The 22873-nt window shown below is 49.2% G+C and overlaps 1 protein-coding gene across 2 annotated transcripts in view; it reads right to left on the bottom strand.

The window, feature by feature from the left end:
• Pou2f3 (POU class 2 homeobox 3) overlaps positions 1-21788 on the bottom strand; it is an 85263-nt gene extending 63475 nt beyond the window's left edge. For both annotated transcript variants that reach the window (XM_036193860.1, XM_036193859.1), the window contains exons 1-2: positions 21761-21788; positions 14898-14966 (exon numbers count right to left, since the gene is read on the bottom strand). In XM_036193860.1, the coding sequence (XP_036049753.1) occupies positions 14898-14966; positions 21761-21788 (97 nt within the window). The remainder of the gene's footprint in view (positions 1-14897; positions 14967-21760) is intronic.
• Positions 21789-22873: the final 1085 nt, after the last annotated feature.

Consider the following 22873-nt stretch of genomic DNA (forward strand, 5'->3'; position numbering starts at 1 on the left):
TCCACGGGGGAGCCCGCAGTGGCTGTGGCCCTGGGGGACACCCAAGCAGACATCACTAATTTATCAATGGGCTATCAAATGATCTCTACAGTTCTCCCCCTCTTGAAAGTCCCAGGACTGACTGCAGTGGACCAGAAGGTATAAGGGCCATGTCTTCCCTCTCCCTGGTCCTCTCTGTGCCTCTTGAGATGCAGCGAGGCTTGCCTGCCTCCTTCAGTTTGTTGTACACACAAACAGAAGGTTAGTGATGGAAGGAAGGAGAGGGAGCGGGAAGGGCAGAGAGGGCTCCCAAAGCTTGTCCAGAATCTCCCATTTGTGACCTTCGGGATGAAGGGGTGACATCTATGTTAAACTGTTAAGGGCCACCTTCTGGGTCTCTGCAAGCTTCTTTTAGCATTTAGTCTTTATGAATCTGTGGGTCAGGAGGTCTCCACAGAGAGAAAACAAGGGTTAGGCAAACCTGTTGGAACCTTGGCTCTTGGGCCTGCCGGATCCCAGGGGTATTACCCAGGTAGATTTTTGCCTTTAGGGAAGACGAGGTTGATTATTTATTTCCCTTTACAAATGAGGACCCTGAGTCTCAAGTATCCCTGAAACAATCTTCCAACTCTCAAGTCCGAGATACATATAGACATAACCTGAGTGAATTTACAGCCCAGCCTAGCCTGCTCAGGAGACAGTCATTGCACCCACAGTGACAGAAGGCTCTAAAGGGTTGGCATGTGTTGGGAATAGTCCCTAAGGGAAGACCAAAGCTTTAGTTCTTGGACTCTAATGTGGTGTGAATTCCACTCTAGCACAATTCCACTGCCAACAGCATCAACCCAGAGAATGTCCGAGCACTCACCCGAGGTTCAGTTTGGATTCCCAACTCTAGAATCACCTTGGTCCAACCTGCTACCCAAGACCTCATCTCTACCAAGAAGCTCTCAACACTGTAAGATGTCAGAGGCCACAGTTGAAGGCACTGGGGTTGAATAAGAAGCCAGCATCCTAGCGTGCAGAGTACAGGTGATCAAAACAGGGCTTTAAAAGGCACATTGAATTCTTGAGTCCCAGAATTTTGAGTAGATTCCCCTTAGGTCAGGGTGGTCATAATACCCGACAGATGAGAAGAAACCAAAGGGGCAGAATGCAGGACGTGTGAGTTGTGGGGCAGCTCCTGCTTCTAGCTCTCCGCCCCTTGGTATCTGATGAACACTAGGCCAGCAAGTGAGCTGTGCTGCCTGCCAGGCCTCCCCAACACCAGAAGGTGGGCCCTGAAGAGGGCCTGCTCTCCCACCTCTGAACCAAGAGAGCTGACACCCAGACTGATGGGCCTCCTGCTTTGCATGGCCTTGGCAGCCATGGGATGTGACTTTGCCTGGGGAACAATTCTCTGGGTGAGGGAGGTGGAAGCCTAAACCAAGAACTGTTCCAGCAGGATTTTTCACTTCTGCCTGGTAAACAATGCTAGGAGCACTCAGCGACGAGACTGGGCCTCTCCCATTTCTGGATGGTTCTCAGCAGCTCTTCCCCAAGTATATAACCCAATAGGACTTCCAGTGACACTTTAGGACAATCTGACAACTTGCTGGTACTTCTTAAGCTAGCATTATGAAGGTAGACCCTTGGAAAGCTATTCTGTCACAACATACACACACACACACATACACACACACACACACACACACACACACACACACACACACACACACACACACAAATAAATAACTAATTCCACCAATGAACTAGAAAGTATGGCCCCCTTTTAAGGTTTTGTCCCGAGAACACACTGTGAATGGGCTGTGGGCTGTAGGGTCATTTTCAAGGCTGCTTTGTTTGCATTTACTGGATGTACTGCAACTGTTCATCACCCTAGTCTTCAATCTCCTCTTGACATGAAAATGAAAAGTTTCAGGGGTTGGGGATTTAGCTCAGTGGTAGAGCGCTTGCCTAGCAAGCACAAAGCCCTGGGTTCGATCCTCAGCTAAAAAAAAAAGAAAAGAAAATGAAAAGTTTCTAGGAGCTGTACCCCTTGAGCCTCCCAAGTTCAAGTCTCAGCACCTACATCTAGTAGCTCACAACCACCTGTGACTCCAGGTCCAGAGGGATCTGACATCTTCAGCCTCTGAGGACACCTGCGTTCACATGCATATACACACAGAGAGACACAGAGACATGATTAAAAATGACAAAAACAAAAGTTCCTAACAGCATTCCTGCTACCTTCTCTTTAGGAGGAGATGGCTAGAAGGAACCGAAGGGGAACCTTTGATGCTGCTTGAAGAGCAGGACCCAGGATGAACCGAGAGACGAGCACTGTCTTAGGAATTAGGAGGTATAAGGTTCAGTTCTCTACTAGGTGCATATCCCTGGTCCAGTCAGGGTGTAGATGGTGATGAAACGTTCTCCACATGCCCGTAATCATGTACACAGTGCCCAGGCTGACATCACCAATGAATTTTAGCACCCTTATCCTTTTCCCTAAAATCAATACCACGTGGCAGCCACTGATGGTCAAAACTAGCACTTCTAAAAGGAGCTACTCACTGCTTTAGGACTGCATGACCTCTCAAGTTTCCTTCAGAATCTCATCAGTGTGTGGACCTGGGGTTTTTCACAATTTAAAATACCCATTTCTCTAGTCTAAAGATGTGAACAATAGAATTCAAACACTTTGATAGACATGGCCCACTGAGCTATCTGACATGCATTCTCTGTGTGAGTGTTCATAAGGTCAAACCTGAAGCCATGTGTTGTGGTGCAAACCTAATATCTTAGTACTCTGAAAGTGGAGGCAGGAGGATCAGATGTTCAAGGCCAGCCTGGGCTTTTAAGACCCTATCTCAAAAAGAAAAAATGGAATCTGAAGTCTATTCATCAGTTCCTTTCTCCCAAAGGTCAAGAGCCTGAGGTGATGCCATAGGCACAAAGGACCCTGTCCAACAGATGCACAGTATCCTCCCTGCTCCCCACTGCAATTTTTCATGTCATTCATTGATAAAGGAAATCCATCTCACCACAGTCTTCTGATACCTTAGGAAGAATAATCCCCATTCCTTATCCATCTGGGCTATGGATAGGGATTTCTGGGGTACCCATGCATTGCCCTGGATCTCTTCTTGGTGAAACATTGATGCTGAAATCATTAATAGAAAGAATCCAATTGGACAAGATGGTCAAAGGGCCAAGAGGAAGGAGCATCCTGAGCTCAGAAAGGGTCTAGGGTCTCAGTTCCCCATGCAAGGAAGTAGGACCCAGCAATCTAAGATTTCTCATCAAAGTCTACACTCAGAGTCTCCTGACCCTGGAAAAACAGCAAAGTCTGTATTCAAAGGCAATTAAAGATTCTGTGAAACAGACCTCTATTCTAACCATACTCAATATGCACACATTAGTGGAGCACACTGAATACAATATTTTTTTTTAAATCAGAGGAGACCATAGAGGCATGATGTCTATCATCTGTGTGTTCATGAAGTTAAATCTGATCCCTGTGGGGCAACACCTGCCTGTAATTCCAGCACTTTGGATGTAGAAGTAAGAAGGTCAGGAGTTCAAGGCCAACCTTGGATACTTAGCAAGTTCTGAGATAGACTCTAAATCTTAGACTTGTCATTTACAGGTAAGGACACTAAGTCCTAGAGAGGCTAGTGACTGGCTATCCAAATGCCACCATATTACTGCCAGCTGAAACGTCATTTGGGGTGGCTGTAGTAGCAAAAGAGAGACGCCTTAGCTTTTCTAGAATTTTAAATAGCATTTAGTCTTGCTGAGTTTCCCATCTCTCAGCACTAGGTAGAAGAGGGCTCTTTCCTCAGATCCCTCCCTTCTTCTTGCCCCTATTTCCTGAGAGATGGAGACACACTTGAGCTAGGACCAACATAGTCCTCTCACAAGGGCATGTATACACACAACACACACACACACACACACACTCCACATGACCACTCAGCAGTCACTAGCTCCGGAGTCCTGGACCACAGACCAGATTGATTAGGAGACAGAGTCCATGCTTCTAATAGAGGTCGTCTGGATTGGCTATTAGGTCACTGCACCCATACATGGACACCTTGTCCTCCAGGGATGAATACTAACGAATGACATTATTAACTGGCAAGCATTGTTCTAAGTGTTTTACAAACAAACTTTGATCCTCACAGAAGCTCTGTGAGGTAGATACTATTACTAACCCCATTTTATAGATGAGAAAATTGAGCAGAAAGCCTTTAAATAGTGAGCAATGAGCAGTAAGCCTTTAACTAATGACCCTGAGGTCAGAGGAGGCTAGAGAGGAACAGAGTCCATCGTAAGCTACTCACATCATTCAAAGAGCCTAGAAAACATTGGGGTGTGCACCGGAGACATAAACACAGCCTCCAAGAGGGACATTGCCTGTTTAGATGGTGTAGTGGGAAAGATGAGTCCAGAATTCAGCTGTCCTCTCATCTCCGTGGGCCAACAAACTACAGAGACTATTTCTCAGACAATAAAATCCCAGACACAAGCAGTCCTGAAGCCATCAGAGAGAGGAAGGTCAGAACCCAGAACTACTACAATTCAGTGGTCCTGACCATGAGCCTGCCACCAAGAGGGTGCAGGAGGGGATAGAGACCTAGTCTGTCTGGCTAGGTAGTCAGAACAACCACAGGCAGGTTTCCAGCGTCTGGGGAGATAGGCTGCCAGAGAATTATCGAGAATTGGGCACGCCTCCCTTTGATAACTTTGAGCCCTTGAGCCAACATTTGCTAGCCAGCTTAACCCCTTTTGTCCACGCTTCCCTCCTCAAGAAAACCTTAATCAGCCTCATTTGAATTTCAAATGACCTCTCCCTTCTCCCCCTCCCCACCCCAGCAGGCTTTGAGGCAGGGATATGGAAATTCACCCTGCAGTATGGAAATCATCACCCTACTATGCAAATGATGAGCGGGACCCCATTGTCATAGCAACCACCCGGTTTCCTCTCCTCTCCAAACCTCTATTGGGCTCCCAGGTTTGACTTTTTCTATTCTCTTCCCAGCTTGAACAAGGGTGAGAGTGGGCAGACCCACTGTTGGGGGCCTTGTTGGAACTGACAGCAGGCAGGTGGGGCATCCATACCTGAGGTCACCTGCTGGGTCAGACCTGCCAGGCCACCTGCTCTAGAGCAGACTTGGACCAGGCACACCTGGGCAAGGCCAACCACTGTTTTTTCTGGGATAAGCCAAGAATTGGGTTGGTATTTGTGTGGGTGAGGGGTGGAAGGCTGGCGGGGGAGGTTCTAGATTCTAGGGGACACAGTATCCTCCCCCCCAATGGACTCAGGAGAGAGAGGGTGTGGGGGGGCATTGTTGCAGTGGTAGGAGATGAAAGACCTTGCATGGAACCTATATGTAAAACACCATGCAAATGAGCACCTATTATTGTTTGAGTCAACAAGAGTGTTTCACTGGTGCTTTTTGGGAGATGCCCACAGCTCTGTTTCCCAGGCGCCTGCCTTGGCACAAAGGCCTCCCCTCCCTGCCCTTAATCCATGACCCACCACCAGTGAGCTCATGGGTCTCTGGAGAACTCAGGAGGGCACTTTGAACTGCTGGTGGCTGAAGTCCCTAAGTATACAATCTGGCCACCTTAGAGGAAGGATCTTGGTCATACTTTAACCCACCCTACTCTTCCTTGGACATTTAAGACTCACATAAGGGAAAACTTAGCCCCAGCTGGGATGATTTCATATAGCTCCCCTGTAAGTACACTCAGCTCTAAAGCGGTACCTGTGCCCCCCAAACTAGAGGATGTTGGGAAAAGAAATGAGAGAGAAGTGGGCCCCCCTCATCCCTTTCTGTTCTTGTCCTTGGCAGTGCCCCATTCCACAGCAAATGGCTTAGAAATGGGACTCAGTAGCAGGTGCTGCCTGAAATTTCTCTGCCCCTGCTGCCCCAACTTCATCTGTTTCTTGGGGAGGGTTTTGGTAAAGAATAAAGGCCCAGGATGCTGCAGTGGCCAATCTCCCTGTGTGCCAGAGACAAGGTGCCACACATTTCATGAATATACTGACACCTGTCTCCTACTGGAGTCCCCAAATCACCCACCCATGTCTACATCTCTGGATCAAGGCCATAGGAAGATGTGCCCAGGTTCCAGTGTACCCACTGCTCAAGGGGTTCAAAGGCAAGATATATCCTTCTACCAAACACAAAGTGTTCCTAAGCAGTGCACCTCCAAGTATGGCCCACCAGCCAAGGCTAGTCTGCAGACTTGCATTAAGGCCTGTGGTCAGGTACAAACTGCAAGAGTAAGACCTTAGAAACACTAGTAGCACACCAAGGGGCTTCCTGTTGACATGGGTGTAGAGCTATTTGGATGCCGCTGAAAGCGGTCTTAGGTCAGACCCCAGAGTCTCACCCAATGCCACCACAACACAGCAGGACTGGATACTGATCTGTGACAGACTGGAAAAACAAATGGTCCTCCAAATGTTTCCATTTGGGAAACAGGGATATACTCGGAGGCAAGGAAGGAAAGCCAGGTGGTGAAGATGGCTCACATGTGCCCTTTCTCTGTCCTCAACCTGCCCCCTGTTATGCTGAAAAGGAAGGAAGCCATTTCTTTAAATAGACCTCCATGAGGAAGAGAGCAGTGTAGGTGGGACCACCAGTTGCTTACGGCTTGTTCAAGCCTTGGCTACCCCCACACCCCACAGAGGAGCAGTAAGTCAGTCAGGGTATGAGCTACCACTGGGGCTGTTCTATTTGCTACAATTCTGCAAGGGCTGGAGGCCAGTAAGTAAATCCAGGCACTGTAGACCACTCTCCTGAGACTTTCAGCAAACAGTCACAGTTGGAAGCCTGGGTGGTGAGTCACTACCTTCTAATTTCCCTGACACAGAAAAGGGAAACAAGGTGAGATGGGAGCCACTCTGAAGATAACCAAAACAAGAGACTACAGCACAAGAGTTGTACATGAGGGGTATTAGGAACTCCAGACACTGAAATCAATTCATGTATGAACAAGGAGCCAAGAGAAAGTTTGGATTTTTTGGGGGGGCGGCGGCGAGGGAAGCGGGTCCAGATAAGGGTTCCTAGGCATAGTCCTGGCTCTCCTGGAACTCTCTCTGTAGACTAGGCTGGCCTCAAACTCAGAGATTTACCTGTCTCTGCCTCCCGAGTGCTGGGATTAAAGGTGTGCACCACCACCACTGGAGGGTTTGGCTTTTCTTAGGAATAGAAAACAAGTAAACAACAAGAATAGGTACTCTCCTTAACAGGGGCTCTCACTTTCCAAGGAAGGTTCTGAATGTTTACAGAGGGCATGAGAGGCACAGTAAGAGGTCCTCTGAGAATCCTAATACTGTCAGGAACCTATCCTGGCTCTGCAGAAGTGAGGAACAAGGAGGGATGGATCTGAGACAGACTGGGGCTCAGCCCTAGAGACCAGCTTTATTTTTGCAGATGCCCCCCCCCATCCCATCATCACAAGAAAACTGAAGTCCCAGGCACTTTCTCCATGTCTCTCAATAATAGCACACTTCCTAATTACCGACCTGTGACTGATGGTGTTTTTACCTGATGGTGTTTTACCTGATGGTGTTTTTGTGGTGGTGTGGCCTTTTCAAGGTGTGTTCACACCCACTCTCATTTAGTCATAATCAGGCAGGACATGTGTGCACACGCGCTCACACACGAGTCTCCTTAGAACAGGTGTCAAGAGGAGCCTCTTTACACACAGTCCCAGAGTCTCATCTGACCCTCAAGCACCTCTAGGTTTCTCCTGTCTTTCCAGCTTTTGAAAGACCAGTTTACTAACCTAGGGACTGACAGCTACCTTCACCTCCCACAGCCTCCTTCCTAGCCTTCCCTGGAAGCTCTTGGTGGCAATCCTCAGCTTAGTTCCTCAGGAACTGGGGAGGGTGGATAGCTGTATGAGTTCCAAGAAGGGACAGACCTCTACCCAATAAACTAGTCAGTCCTGGGGCATCGCTACTCTTCCTCGAAGGCCTGAGGAGATCACTAATCTCTCTACTCCTTACTGGTCCACCCATCATGTTTAAAGCCATACTGTAAGTTCTTTGGACCACCAGACAACTGAGTCTTCTGGGTGGTTCTAGATCGCAGACAAATGTTAGTCATTCAAGTCTCACAGATAAGACAAGGATGTCTCAACTGGGAGGAATGAATGACAAAGCCCAGTACCCTCCCTCCCCTCTAGTGTGATGAATGCTGATTCCCAAAGGAGGAGGGAGAGCAGGAGCAGCTGACCCTCCTCTTTCCCTCTGATCCCCAGTGTGCTGGCTAGTCTTAGGTCAACTTGACACAAACTAGAGTCATCTGAAAGAAAGAAGCTTCAACTGAGAAAAGCCTTCCATAAGATCCAGCTGCATTTTCTTAATTAGCGGTTGATGGGGGAGGCCCAGCCCATTATGGGTGAGGTCACTCCTGGGCTGGTGGTCCTGGGTTCCATAAGAAAACAGGCTGAGCAAAGCCATGTGAACAAGCTAGTAAGCAGCACCCCTCCATGGCCTCTGCGTCAGCTCCTGCCTCCAGGGTCCTGCACTGTTTGAGTTCCTGTCCTGGCTTCCTTCAAGGATGAACATCAATATGCACATTTAGGCTGAAATAAACCCTTTCCTCCTCAGCTTGCCTTTGTTTTCATCACAGCAATAGAAACCCTAACTAAGACATCCAGCAAGCACTCTCTGGCTCCAGGAAGGGCTTTGTGTCTTGGGTTGGATCAATCTTCCTTCTGGTCCTGCAAGACCACATTTCTTGATTCAGACATCTGCTGTGATGCTGCCAATCTTCTGGTTTTCCATGGTGGGTAGCCTTTGGTCTTCCCACTGGCATCTATGGGTAGAAAGTCACTAGAGAAGTCCAAACTGGGCAGGCAGTGGTGGTGCACGCCTTTAATCCTAGCACTCAAGAGGCAGAGGCAGATGGATCTCTGTGAGTTCGAGGCCAGCCTGGGCTACAGAGTGAGTTCCAGGAAAGGCACCAAAGCTACAGAGAGAAACCCTGTCTCAAAAACAACAAAAACAAAGTCCAAACTTGAGTCTGTCATGTGCTGGGTAAGGGACCTTGGGAACCTCGGCTAACAGTCTTTCCCATCTCCAGTTTCGATTTCCCACCTGCAAAGTGGGATAATGACACCCACTCTCAGTGCCTCTGTTCCAGAATGTGCTCACAGCCCGTAAACAGACCCCGGTTATCACAGCTGTCCACAGCATCAGGACTCCTTGTCCTTGAAGGAAAGCTCCATGGGGGCAGGGACTCCAGAGCCCAGCATAGGCTGCAAAGTGGAGGTCACATACAGTGGTCATGGGACTGCCAGCCAGGCCAGAGAATAGGATGGGAGTCCACACAGAACACAATGGGAGGCAGTAGAGGAGCACTGGCGGCTGGGGGACCTGGGAGGAAGCCGGCTGTGAGCAGGCGCTCAACTTGCTGGGAAACCTACATGCACCTGAGAGAGGTGCAAACAGGCAGCAAAGCATGCCTTTACCTGCTAGCCTTCCCAGATGATCTGGTCCAAAGCCTTCCTTTGTAAAGAAGAAACTGAAGATCCGTGTAGGAATGTTGACCAAATATGCAGTTAGCTCACACAGAGCCAGGATGAGAAGAAGCTGGTGGTATCACACAGTGTGAGTCCCATTCTGGCTCCCAAACAAGTTAATTTTCCATTCTCAGCCACAATTTCCTTGTTCCTTCCTCCTGAAACCTTGGTTTTTGCCTTTCCTTTCTCCTGTTTGAGGCTACAAAGTGATCAGCACAGCCAAAAGCCCTAAGGGTCAGCTGTGCTGGTGGTAGGGGCTGTCAGTTATAGCCTGAGGGATTTTGAAATGTAGGTAAGGCTATTTTTTTTTTAAGATTTATTTATTTATTATGTATACAGTGTGCTGTCTGCATGTATGTCAGCAGGCTAGAAGAGGGAACCAGATCTCATTACAGATGGTTGTTAGTCACCATGTGGGTGCTGGGAATTGAACTCAGGACCTCTGGAAGAACAACAGCCAGTGCTCTTAACCTCTGAGCCATTTCTCTAGCCCCCGAGGCTATATTTTTTATTATTTTTTAAATTCACTTTATGTGTGAATGTTTTGTTGTTTTGTTTTGGTGTGTGTGTGTGTGTGTGTGTGTGTGTGTGTGTGTGTGTGTGTGTATGTATGTATGTATGTATCATGCATGCGTGCTTGGTGCCCTCAGAAGTCAGAAGAGGGCATCAGATCCTCTGGAGCTGGAGTTTCAGATGGTTGTGAACCACCATGTGGGTGCTAGGAATTGAACTCAAGTCCTCTGGAAGAGCAGTCAGTACTCTTAACCACTGCACCATCTCTCCAGCCCCAGTAAGACTATATTTTTATTCAACTGTTTTGTTGAGAAGAGGAGATGAGATCTGAGGCAGAGAGCCTGCCTGAAGTACAGGCCAGCTGAGCTACATGAGCTTTAGGCCAGTCTGATTGCCTCAAAAACAAGCAGAGAGACAGACAGTTGGCTTGGTAAAGTGCTCCATTGGGACTGGAATTCAATCCCTGGAACCTCCATAATAAAACATTGTGGCATGCTCTTGTAATCCCAGAGCTGGGGCAGAGGTGTGGACAGGAAGAGCCTAGGGACTTACTGGCTGGCTAGCCTAGCTGATTAAGCAAACCAGTGAGAGACCCTATATTAAAACAAGGTGGTTAGTAGCTGAGGAAAAGATGTGTCCTCTGGGCTCCAGGTGCATGCATTTGCAAGTGTGCACACATGGCTAGGGGTACAGTTCAATGGGAGAGCACTTGCTTAGCATGCCTGGGACTCTAGGTTCAATTCCCAGCACTGCAAGATAAATAAAACAGAGTGCAGATGAAGTAGCTGCAGGGAGAGAGCAATAGGAATTAACAAATTAACAATAGCTGGCAGCTAGAGGAGGAGGTAGGCTTCAATACCTGCTGTCGGAAGGGAGTGTAGTGGGGGTGTGGAGACAGGGATTCCAGAGTCTTCCTTGGTCGCCAGCAAAAAGGAGAATCTGAGGTCCTGAGCATTTTGTTCTGTGCAGAAAGGGGGAAGGATGAATTGCCCTGCAGGTCTGAGAAAGTTCTCCAAGGATTTCCCGCCAACTCAGAGTGAACCGGACAACTCACTTCCTTTTCCCAGCTCCCAACCCCAGTGCCCTAGGGGTTTCACACAATACTGTGGGTGCTCTCCAGTATACAGGGGGTTTTCTAGGTCATCTTTGCTTATAGTTCCTTTACAACCCAGAGACAAACCACCCATTAACTCATGCCCTGCTGGGGAGGTAAATGTATCTTTTAAAAATTCAAAGGGAACCATTAAACTAAGTTGGTAACCATTGTAACTGGTAATAAGCTTTCCACAGTTTAAAAAAAAAAAAAAAAAAAGAGTCAGAATGACTTTCCAGGAAGTTTGGTTGCTTTAATTGGCTACTTCTTTTTTCCTTGCCCTTAATTTAGGATCACCTAAGCATTAATCCTACCACTGAGCAAAGCCCCTAAGGGGCTTACAGAAGAGCAGGAAAGCTCAGGAGAGGTGGAAGACCTAGATTTGATTCCCAGTGCCAAAACTCCAGCTCCAGGGGATCTTACACCTTCTTCTGACTTCCACAGACACCAGGCACTTTTTTGTTTTGTTAACTCACAAAGATCTGCTGGATTAAAGGCATGCGCCACCACCGCCCTGCACCAGGCACTTTTAATTGCACTTTTTGTGACCCAAAGAGACAGTGGTGCATGCCTTTAATCCCAGCACTCAGTAGACAGTGGCAAGGGGATCTGTGAGTTCAAGGGCAGCCTGGTCTACATACACATCCAGTCACAGAACAGCCAGAGCTGCATAGTGAGACCTTGTCTCAAATGAATAATAATAATAATAAAAAAAAAAATCAACAAGACAGTGGTGAGGGATTTTAGACCTCAACTGACCATCAGCCTACCTGCTAAGACAGCATTCATTTTCTCTTGTCACTGTGACAAGGATGAATGATCAAATCAGGTAGCTAGTAAGTGGTTCTTGAAAAGCTTCTGTACCCCCATATTAAGCTGCTCCACCGACGCAGTAAATAACATCAGGCCAAATTAATAAGTCCAGGTTTAATCTGAGCAAAACATCCCCGGGTGGTCCTGGGAAAGAGGAGAAGCCATGAAGGGAAAACAGGAGGGGAAGTCTGTGGGACAGATCTTAAATACCCTCCCTCCCAGGGTGGAGCCGCTGCTTGGTGGGCTTTCTCAGGGGCAGGGGCTGGGGAAGAGTGAGAGATGGGGCTTCCACCTACACATCCCAGACTCCTTGGGTATAGGGCACCAGTAGGGCTCCCACCTAGACAGTTCCGTTTGTAGGCTTTTTCTTGGCGTGGAGGGAGAGGCAGGAACTCCGTATGGAGCCCAGGCTGGCCTGGAACTCCTTATAGTCAGGACTGGCCTTGAACTCTCCAACTGTCAACACTCTTGTCTCAGCCTCTGGGTGTTGGTTACAGAAAAGCAGCACCCTGCCTGGCTTGGTGGCCAGCTTTTTATCGTAGGTCTGTTTGAAACCATGCCCTTCGAGGGTCTACCTCTTGAAGAGGCAAGAGTCAGGTGAAGTTGGCAGCGTGTCAGGATGGATTCTGACAGCTCTAGTTCACCCCCAAATTCCTTCTCCCTGAGTCCTCTTACTACACAGCTCCCATTGTCCCATACCAGAGGTAGAATTTGCCCAGGCAACACATAGCACATTGGACTTCCTGGCCTCCTCCTACAGTGGAAGCCCCACCTTCCTGGCCCATTGTCAGGGTTCAGGGTCTCATTCTAACTCCTCACACTGATCCCCCAACTTGGTCAGGATAACCGACAGCAAAGCCCAGTTCTATCAATAAGGGTGGTCTTTTTCCAATGGGGTCACTGCTCGACTGTGTCCGGGCCAATGGAGCCTGGGGGAGCAGAGTTGGTTCCAGGAAAAGGACAGTTTCTCTAGAACCACAGCTCTGGACTCCATTCTCCTCTAGGGTAGAGCATCAGTCCATGCACAGCCCCCAGCACCTTCAGCAGAACTCATCTCAGCTTCCTGAGATCAAAGGATACTAAGAACCATTACCCTTCTCCACCAACCTTAGAAACACATATGACACCAACAAACTGACCAAAGTCAGGCTTGGTAATCAAGCAGGCCTGTAATGCCAGCTGAGGCTGAGACAGGAGGATTGTAAGTTGGAGGCCAGCCTGGGCTACAGAGCAAGTTCAAGAACAACTTAGCAAAACACTGTGTAAAAATAAACAGATGATAGCAGTAAGTAAGGCGAGGAATGTCGCCCAGTGGTAGAGTGTTTGGTCACTATGCATAAGCACCTAAGTTCCATCACCAGTACGGTGGGGTGAACACCACCCTGAAAAATGGGTGCAACTAGTCCACATGCTTTGGTCCAGCTGGTCCACACAGGGCAGAACATACAGACTGTCGTAGCTCTACCTGAATTGCTACCCAAACAAGTAGACACTGTTTCGTTGTTAAACTGAAGAGCAGAAAAATCTGTAAAAGTATATTCTGAAGATGAGTCCTCCCCACATACCCACCTCGACTTGTCACTCTTTTAGCTTCAGAAACTAAAATATTGCAGAACAGTTGAAAGACTTTAGTGGCCTTCGATTCTCTCCCCCTCTCACTTCTGTGTCTCTAATGATCCAGATGAAACACTAATTGGGGCCTCGTTGGGAGGCTATTAACGTTATCGTTCTAGTTATCTTTCTTCAAGTTCTTTTTAATTACACTGCATTTTCAAACCAAGGCTTGGGCTATGGTGGAAACAAGAGAGAAGATAGAAACATCTCAACTCTTTCCTGTTTCCGTTCTTTTCTTCACAAGGCAAAGTCATGTCTAGGCACCAGTCCCTCTCAGAGCTCACATACCAGCTACACACACGCCATTCAGAAGGCCAACACTTGTACACAGGCCCGTTTGCTTAGTTCTTTAAGGAAGACTGTTAAGAACCTCGGGTGGAAGCCGGGTATGGTGGCGCATGCCTTTGATCCCAGCACTCAAAGGGAGAGACCAGCAGATCTCTGTAAGAGACCAAGGAAAGCCTGGTCTACAGAGGTAGTTCTAGGACAGCTACACAGAGAAACCAAACAGAAAAAAGATTTAGGGATGGAAGACCCTAGTTTGCATCTATCAAAGACAGGTTCTCTCCGGAGCTGACCATACAGCCTATTGTTTCTGTGTTAGAACGGCACGTCAAAGCGTGAACTGCAGCCTAGAGAGATGACTCAGTGGATAAAAGTGCCTGCTCTACAAGCCTCAGGCCCTGAGTTCCACCCCTAGAATCCACATAAAGGCGGAAGAAACTCTGCAAAGTTGTCCTCTGACATGTGTGCACCCATGCATACATATTATACACACATAATAATAATAATAAAATTAAAAGTCTTTTTTTAATGAAACATATAGTGAGTTTAAGACTAGTCTGGGTGACTTAGCAAATCCTTGTCTCAAAATAAAATTAAAGAGCTCAGTGGTAGAGCATTTGCCTATCATGGCAAAGCTCTGGGTTTAATGTGCTTGTATATGCATCTCTCTCTCTCTCTCTCTCTCTCTCTCTCTCTCTCACACACACACACACACACACACACACACACACACACACACACACACGTCACAGAACACAGTGGTAGAATGTTGCTTGCCTAGCATCTGCAAAGCCCTGGGTTTGATGTCCAGCACTACCAGAGTGACATTTCCTGATAACTTTTCTGTCCTTTTTTCCCAAAGCTCTGGCTCTTTCCTGGCCTGGTTACAGAGGCTTGTTCTATCAAGGTCAATATCTATTTTTCCAAGGCCCCAGAGTCATGCCCTGGTATCTCCAGAGAGGTCCTCAGGGCCCATGTTCCAGCTTTGGGATCTGAAATGCTGAGCAACAAGAGACACCACACTGCTGGTCAGTGTCTCTTAACCACTCATCCCCAGAAGAGAACATCTTACCTGACTCCACCTGGCTAAAAGTGCTGCGGGCATCAGTTGAATCTGCGACATCCCCACTCATCTTGATCTCTGCAGGAAAAACACCACTGACTTTAACAGCAGGTCACCATTTTTCTTTCTGTGACATTCGTGGCTTTAACTAAACAGCAAAGATGAACGTGTAATTACCACAACCATCAGACTTTCAAATTCCCAAACACACAGCCATTAGAATATTCATAAGCTTGGAGGTACAAATCTCCTCCTTCTGGGCTAGCTTCCTAGCCTGGCCTTTCTTTTCTCCATGTCTTCACAGCTACTGCGGGGTCTCTCGCCTTCTGTATCCCCCATAAGCACCCTCCCCTCACCTGGACATAGTGGATAAAATTTAACAAGGATAAGGACCTAGAATGGCAGGCGGGGATGGGGTGGACTGTCCATCCCCACCCTTAATTTCTTTTGGAATTAGGGGAATGTATCTTCTTAAAGTTTCATAGAAATCCAGGTGTAGTGGCATGTGCCTATATACCCAGCACACAGGAGGCTAGGTCAAGAAGACCATAACTTCCAGGCTAGTTCTGAACTTAGAGAAGATTTAGTCTCAAAAAATAATAAAATAATGATAAATACAAATCAAACAACACTCTTTCGTTCCCTATTCTGTATAACAAGGCTACCCTAGAAAGTAAGTATATTTAACCAAAGTTTGCCTGTCTTACCTTTCTGTTCCCAGTTCTGCTGTCTGTCTGTTTCTCAGAGATCAGTGCATGATCTAGGAAATCAACCCTACCTCCTTGCCACCTTTCTTAGAGACCTTGTCCTTTCAGGCTCCTTCCCTGCTCTCTATTCCTCCAAACTGCTCAGCTGAGAAAGCAAACCTGCTCAGGGTCCCATGTCAGTCCCTGAGTGCTGCTGCTCTGGCCTCTCCACTCCGCTCCATTGCAATAAATTAAACATTTACCCATAACAGATAGCCTAGGAGGCCCTAAACCTCCTCCTCAGTCAGCCGAGGAAAAGAAAGAGGCAACTTTGAACTCACTCTCTCAGCCCTCTCCTTATTAAACCAATCAAATCCTGCCGTTTAAGACAGAGAATATTTTATTCAAATTGTATGGACGCCCCCCCCCCCCCCAACACACACACACACTGCACCCTCTTCTCAGGGACAGCTCTTTAACCCTTTCAAACCAGATAAAGTCTTGGTGAGCTCATTTGCATATGCGGCTCCTCAGCCAATCCCTGTCACAAAGGCAGCCTGAATTTGCATCGGGTAATCAGACAGCTGGCACAGTAGACATCCAAGGTCTGGAGGTGATCAGGATGAGGGAACGGAGTGGACCTCTGCCTCAGGAAAACAGGAGAGCAAGTGCCACCTCTTTCTTTTTGGTATGGCACTAATGTGTGTAGATCTTAAACATATTTACAGCTCTGTAATGAAGTGAATGTGATGCCAGGCAAAGCAGAGATGCAGACACCAGCCAATGCACCAGAATTAGGGGAAGAAATAAGGTCACTCTAGAAGTCCCCGTGGTTTTCAGAACACTGTTTATAGAAGGAAGATAGCCGGGTATATAGTGAGAGCTCTGTAGGGCCTTCCTAGACAGCCATGTTGCACTGGGGGTAGGGGGTGTCATGGAAATCTCAGGAACACCTCCTCTGCTCTGCATTTGGGAGGCTTTCTTTTTTTTTATTTCTTAAAGATTTATTTATTTATTATGTATACAGTATTCTGCCTGCAAGTGTCCCTGCAGGCCAGAAGAGGGCACCAGATCTCATTACAGATGGTTGTGAGCCACCATGTGGTTGCTGGGAATAGAACTCAGGATCTCTGGAAGACTGGAAGAGCAGTTGGTGCTCTTAAGCACTGAGCCATCTCTCCAGTCCCAGGGAGGCTTTCTTTGAGCCTTAGCCTCTCCTGCTGCCAATGTCAGTTTTCCAGACAGTATATGCATGCATGTGTAGAACCAGCAGGGGCCACTGCCACTGTTCACAGAAGGAAAGTCTCTCCTGGTTTTGAACCTGCTTCAGCAGAGGCAGAAGTCAGGACTTCAGAGCATGGGTTTTGGCAGCAGACAAACCAGAGTGTAATCCAATGCCATCATTAAGAAGCCAAGGGGACCCTAGCTACAAACGACAATGTGAATTTCCTCACCCAGAACCAGGGATGATGAACACATCTTCCAGGGACATGGATGAGATTGAATGAAATGATGAATGGAATAAAGAGTGGGTGCCTGCCAAACAGCATGGGCTTAGACACGGGTTCCAGTCCCCTCTTGCATCCTGGTCTTGCCCCTCCCTTAGCCCTTCCCAATTCCCTAGGACATGGGTGGCTTTCAATCTTGCACCTCTGTGACTGTCCTTCACCAAGGAGGCTGTTAGAATCCTCGGCTTCTGCCTTTAGAGGGAAACTGCTCACAGGAACAGGAAAAGCCTGAGGGACAGCGAAGCTGCACTGACAGCCAGAATTCCCAAATCAACTTATTCCAAACTCCGGACATTCAATTGGACAGCTTGGTGTGTGCATTACCAACAACAGAACTATAGTCTTATTCCTGCAACCACTGAGAGAGCCCCAGAGCTCTCCTTTTTAAAAAATTAATTAATCAATTAATTAATTATGCATACAGTGTTCTGCCTGCATCCCTGCAGGCCAGAAGAGGGCACCAGATCTCAGTACAGATGGTTGTAAACCATCATATGGTTACTGGGAATTGAACTCAGGACCTCTGGAAGAACAGCCAGTGCTCTTAACCTCTGAGCCATCTCTCCAGCCCAAGCTCTCCTTATTTTGAGGCAGGGTCTCAATGTTGCCCAGGCTAGCTTTGAATTCTCTCTAGGTCATGCAGGACTTGAACTTGTGATCTTCCTGTTTGAGCCTCCCAGGAGGAGCTGGGAGTACACGCCTACACCATGAGGACTGACTGAAACAGGTAGCTTTTTGAGCTGAGCCTTATTTTGTTGCCCATCACCCCAGCCTTCCTCTAACACCCATTTCCTCCATCGATCTACATCAAGAAGCTTTCTCACCTTGTCCTTTAAACAAACTTAAAGCTCAGTCTTAATCGTGTCTAAAAGTTATTTCTAAAGACATCCAAGGCCCTCTCACACTGCCTAGACCTGGCGACAGCCTGACTCTCCAGGCAGGGGGTGGGGCTCCTTGAGGGGCCAGTGAGATATTCTGGAAACCTTCTTCCTCCATCTGTCTGTCCCCAGCATGCTCAGATGCTAAGAACCTGTTCTTGTTGGGTAGGAGGCTGATGCTGATGGGTGGGACGAACCCTTGGGTCTCAGCCTAAAAATGGGCCAACACCGAAACTCCCTGAGACGCTGGCAATAACCCTTCGCTGGTCAGACAGCACTCCCGGGGGTGAGTGAGAGAGGTGTGGGGTGGGGCCAGCTCAACTGTGCTCTTATCTTAGTCTGAGTCGGCTCTATGCCACCCTCCCTTCCCTGAGGAGGCTCAGCTGCTGAGTGTAAGCACCCAGATGCCTCATATAGACCCCAATCTGCCCCATCTGGCACTGTCATAGAGTGAAGTTGGCCTGGCTTTCCTGTAGCCTGGCCAAAAGTAGTTCCCCCAATAGACACCTGGAAACACAGGCTCCCTCGAGGCAGCAGACTGAGGGTCCTCCTGAGTCCAGGCTATTCTGAGCAAATAGGAGCCCCTCCCCCTCACCCGTTGTCCCTATTCCTATCCTAGGAAGGGACTAGACTTTGCATCTGGGTTCTTTCCTCAAACTCCTGCTTTCGTGGGTCCCTCTACAAGGCAGACTTCCTGGGACCCTGAAGTGCCACTTCTGAACCAGCTAAGACTCCAACTCTTCTGGTGTAGACGTTTCCCCTCTCCCTCCCTCTGACAGGCCTTTTGACCCAAATGGCATTCCAGAGCTCCATCTAGCACAGGTCTGGGACACTCTGCCTCCCTCCCACAGCTGACAGTGAGAAACGGAACGACCGACCAGACACTGGGACCCTCTGGCTGACTGCCTCTTTTCTGTCCCTCTAGGCCTGAGAGCAGGAAGCCCCCCTCTCTAAGAACCCCTGCATCACTTTCAGATCTCCAGGCTCCACAGTGAAAGGTTCTCTAAGAACACAGAATGGGGGTTGGGGATTTAGCTCAGTGGTAGAGCGCTTGCCTGGCAAGCACAATGCCCTTGGTTCGATCCTCAGCTCAAAGAAAAAAAAAAAGAAGAAGAAGAACACAGAATGGAGGCTGTGGTAAACCTGAATCAGAGTTTATCCCTAGGCCATCAGAGAAAGAACATGGAGCTGACTCAAGGGGCCATACAGTCATGGAGCCCTCTGAAGGGGACCCAGGAGCAAGTCTCTATCCAGGTTTGTAGACTGCTATCATCCTCCTTCCACAGAGAGGCTACTCCAGGAAACCAACCAGGAGGCATCCCTAAGGGCCTGAGGTTGGGAATTCTGGGGGCCATGTCAGTCTTCAAGGAGCAGCAGAATATAGGATTACTATGGAGGGACAAATTTCTAAAATTAAGAGGACCCTACGCTAAGAGACCCATCCTGGGTGACTATAATGAGACAATCCAAAGAAAGAAGGGGATCCCTCCCTCCTCACAGATGGCAGGGCCCCCACCAAAAAGCCCTACAAAGACCCCAAAAGCCTGGCATAGTAGTTTATGCCTGTAATCCAAGAATTGGGGAAGCTGAGGCAGGAGTATTAATTTGAGTTTGAGATAAGCCTGAGCTATGTAGCAAGACCTTGTCTCAAATTACAATGAAGCCCTTGACGCACCGCTGAGAAGGCAAGCATAGCACAGGAAGTTCCAAACCAGAGAACCTTCGGCTCTGCCACTGAATGGTGAGCATTCACCACAGAGGGGCCAAGACATCATGAGTGACATGGAGGAAGACCAATAACCCTGGGGGGAGCTGGTGAAAGAAGTGGCAGGGAGGCCTTCAAAACAAGTGGAGAGGTAAATCAGGCAATGCACACAAAGGTAGGTGAGCCCCCATCCTGAGGAAGCACCCCATCTTGGGTTCAACACATTCTGCCCACAGCAATGTAGAGCAAAAGAGCTTGTATGGATCTCTGAGAAGCATCAACCTGGAGCTTGCACGGGTGGAGGGGCTTCTCGGTCTTCTCTTCCCAACCTCTCTTCTCTCCTGCTCTCTATCAGATCCTTCCAGTTCCCAGGCTGCTACCCTGCCAGGATCCAGCTGTTCCACCTCCTCCCACTTCCCCAGGCTAGAAGAGAAGCCTCCAGTAGACAGGGAGGTGGAAAACCCCCCAGGAAGTCCCTGATCTCGGTTCTAAAGAACTCCCCACTTTCTATTGAGCTACCTTTGGACAAGACTAATTCCCATTTGAGCACTGGCCTTTCTGATGAGAAATGAGGGATGAATGCCTATTCAGAGGCCCTGTTCCCAGCTGCTTTCAGTTGTTTGTAGTGCTTTGGAGCTGAAGACTTTCCTCAGACACTGGACGACACCCAGCTGGATGGCTCCTTCAGCCTCACCTAGTCCTTCCTGGCAAATCCTGGGGCACCAGCCACTGAGTGCCAACATCTCTCCGCCGGCTGCCCTTGCACTTAGCCCTGCTGGGAAACAGCTTCAGTGGAACTAGGCATCACGGGCCCCTTGGGCCCCCACTGGTATCTGTTTCCGGGAGTGCTGGAAGATGGGAAGATCCAGCTTGGTCTGCTCTGTGGTGTGCCTCAGAAGATCTGCTTTCTTTCTCCTCTTCCTCCTCCCCACTTCTCTGCTCTTCTAGAGCAATTAGCACAATCTTTGCAGCAACCCTCAAGTCCTAAAGAAAATCCACTTGGTCCCTGCACTGTGTGGGTGAGAGGTAGGGTGCTCGGCTTTGAGTAGCTAAACTAGGTCCAGGGTCTTTTACTTTGACTATGTTCCTTGTTTAACACCTCGGGCAGCTAATCAGAACATCAGCCATCCCCTCAACCCAAATCACTAAGTCCAACCCTTTAGCTTATTAGCATCCTTAGCCCAGCTGTGGATGAAAGGATCAGAGAGTGAACGGTGGGTCTCTCCACACACATACCCCTCATTTGTCCATGTAGGGAAAACTGATTCTGGCCTTTCTGTTTCCTGGGCTCCTATCCACTCAGGAAAGGAGGTCATGAGATATTGGACTCATATGTGCCTGTCACCATCCCCCTCTAGGATACAGGCCTACTACTATGCACTGAGCCCATAGCACAAATGGATAATGTGAATGGCTCCTACACACCTCCAACACACCCAGACACATCTGGAACACGTGTGGTCCCAGACCCATTAGGTTCCTTGGGGTTTGCTCTACCAATTCTCCCAACACACACGGGGGGGAGAGTCAGACACTCCTGACACACACAAACACATGCTTGCACAAGTTCTAATCAATGAACGATCCTGTGGCATGGCATCTGCCCCAGGTGTGCCTTTGGGTTTGCTCCGCCCTACCCACTTCCCCTAGGCACCCCTCATGCCCACTTTGCCTGCATTTCACACAGGTGCCCGGACACCAAACACGCAGCATGTGGATACACGTATGCACTCCCAGGTCCACACCCTAGCTGAGTGAGTGAACCACCTCCTGGGACTCCTGCACTTCAGCACACCCAAGGCCCACGCACAGTCTGACTCCCCAGATCTGGGACTTCAGGAACTTCAAGCCCCTCTTTATTGTACTCCAAGGTTTCATATTCCAAACTTGCCTCTTTTACCCCCTCCCCGCCCCCAACACCGACCTATCCTCGCCTGCCCGGAAGGACCCGCTATCCACATCGCCCTCTCCTGGCCGCCCGGGAGTTAGCTCTTCCCCCCTCCACAGCCCCTCGCGCGGAGCAATGGTGTCCTTGTCCTTGGTCCCTTCCCACGCGCAGTGACACCTGTCAGAACTCACTCACTCCGCCCCTCACCTGTGTGCATGGGCTCCAGATTCACCATCCTGCCCCAGGCGGGGCCAAAGCCAGCGCCCCCCCAGGTCCCTCGCGGCTGCCCCAGCCTGGCCCCCGGGGAAGCCAGGGTCTCCTTCCTCCCGCCCTCTGCCGCCGCAGCTGCCGCCACTTGCGGGAGCGGCTGCCACCTCCGTCGTGCGCTCCGCTGCTCCGGCTGGGGCAGCACTCCGAGGCCAGGCTTAGCACACTCCCCAGGTGAGCACGCGGTGCGGGGCGGGGGCCTCGGCCACGCCCCCTGGCAGGGCCCCCGCGCTTGGCCCTGGGCCCATGCAAAACAGCGATTTGCATACATGGAGCTAGGGGCTGCGAGAAGGGTGTGGAGGTGCTGCCGGGGCGGGTCCCGACCCCGAGGGACACCTGTCTGTCGAGCCCCCGCCTGGCAGTTCCTCCCCAGCACACCCTCAGCGGCTCAGACTCCTGGGGCAGCTTGCCCTTTTGGGGAACCCCAGGCTTCTGCCTGGTTGGGCTCAAGGAAAGTATGCAGCTCTACGGAGAACCCTGGAGAGTTTGAAGATGCCAAGGGGTGCTGCGAATGGTTTTACGATCCTGCTTTCCAACCGTTTACCACCCCTGTGGCTTGGGTCACACTGTTCACCTCCCTGACCTCATTTGAAGCATCTGTAAAACGGGGCCTGTGTTAATAACTGGCATCTATCAGGGCTAAGCAGGTGACCAAGCCGGGCTGCTTGCCCGGTGGCTTGCCCTCGTCAGTGTACAAGCTAGATTGCAGCAGCTTCTTCTCACCCTTACCAGGCAGACAGGACTTCCCCTTCCCTGCTGTTAGCTGCTCTCACCTCGGGTCCCAGGCTAATAGAGAGAAGGATATGGAGAATATTCGCCAATGCCATTGGTTATTCTGAAGTTCACCTTCCAGAACTGGAAGTGACTTATCCAAAGCCCTTAATTCCCCAGTGGTTGAGGCTTGGATTCCGACCTCAGGGCACCCTGCATGGGTAGAAGACCTACTTCTACTTCTTACATATTACTCTTCGGATGTGAGTGAGTGACATTATCTGTGACTCAGGGAAGCTACCCAGCCAGCTCAGAAAGCCGTGTGCAGACAGGAGGACTGAG

Source organism: Onychomys torridus, chromosome 7 (genome assembly GCF_903995425.1).
Source record: "Onychomys torridus chromosome 7, mOncTor1.1, whole genome shotgun sequence".
Lineage (NCBI taxonomy): Eukaryota > Metazoa > Chordata > Mammalia > Rodentia > Cricetidae > Onychomys > Onychomys torridus.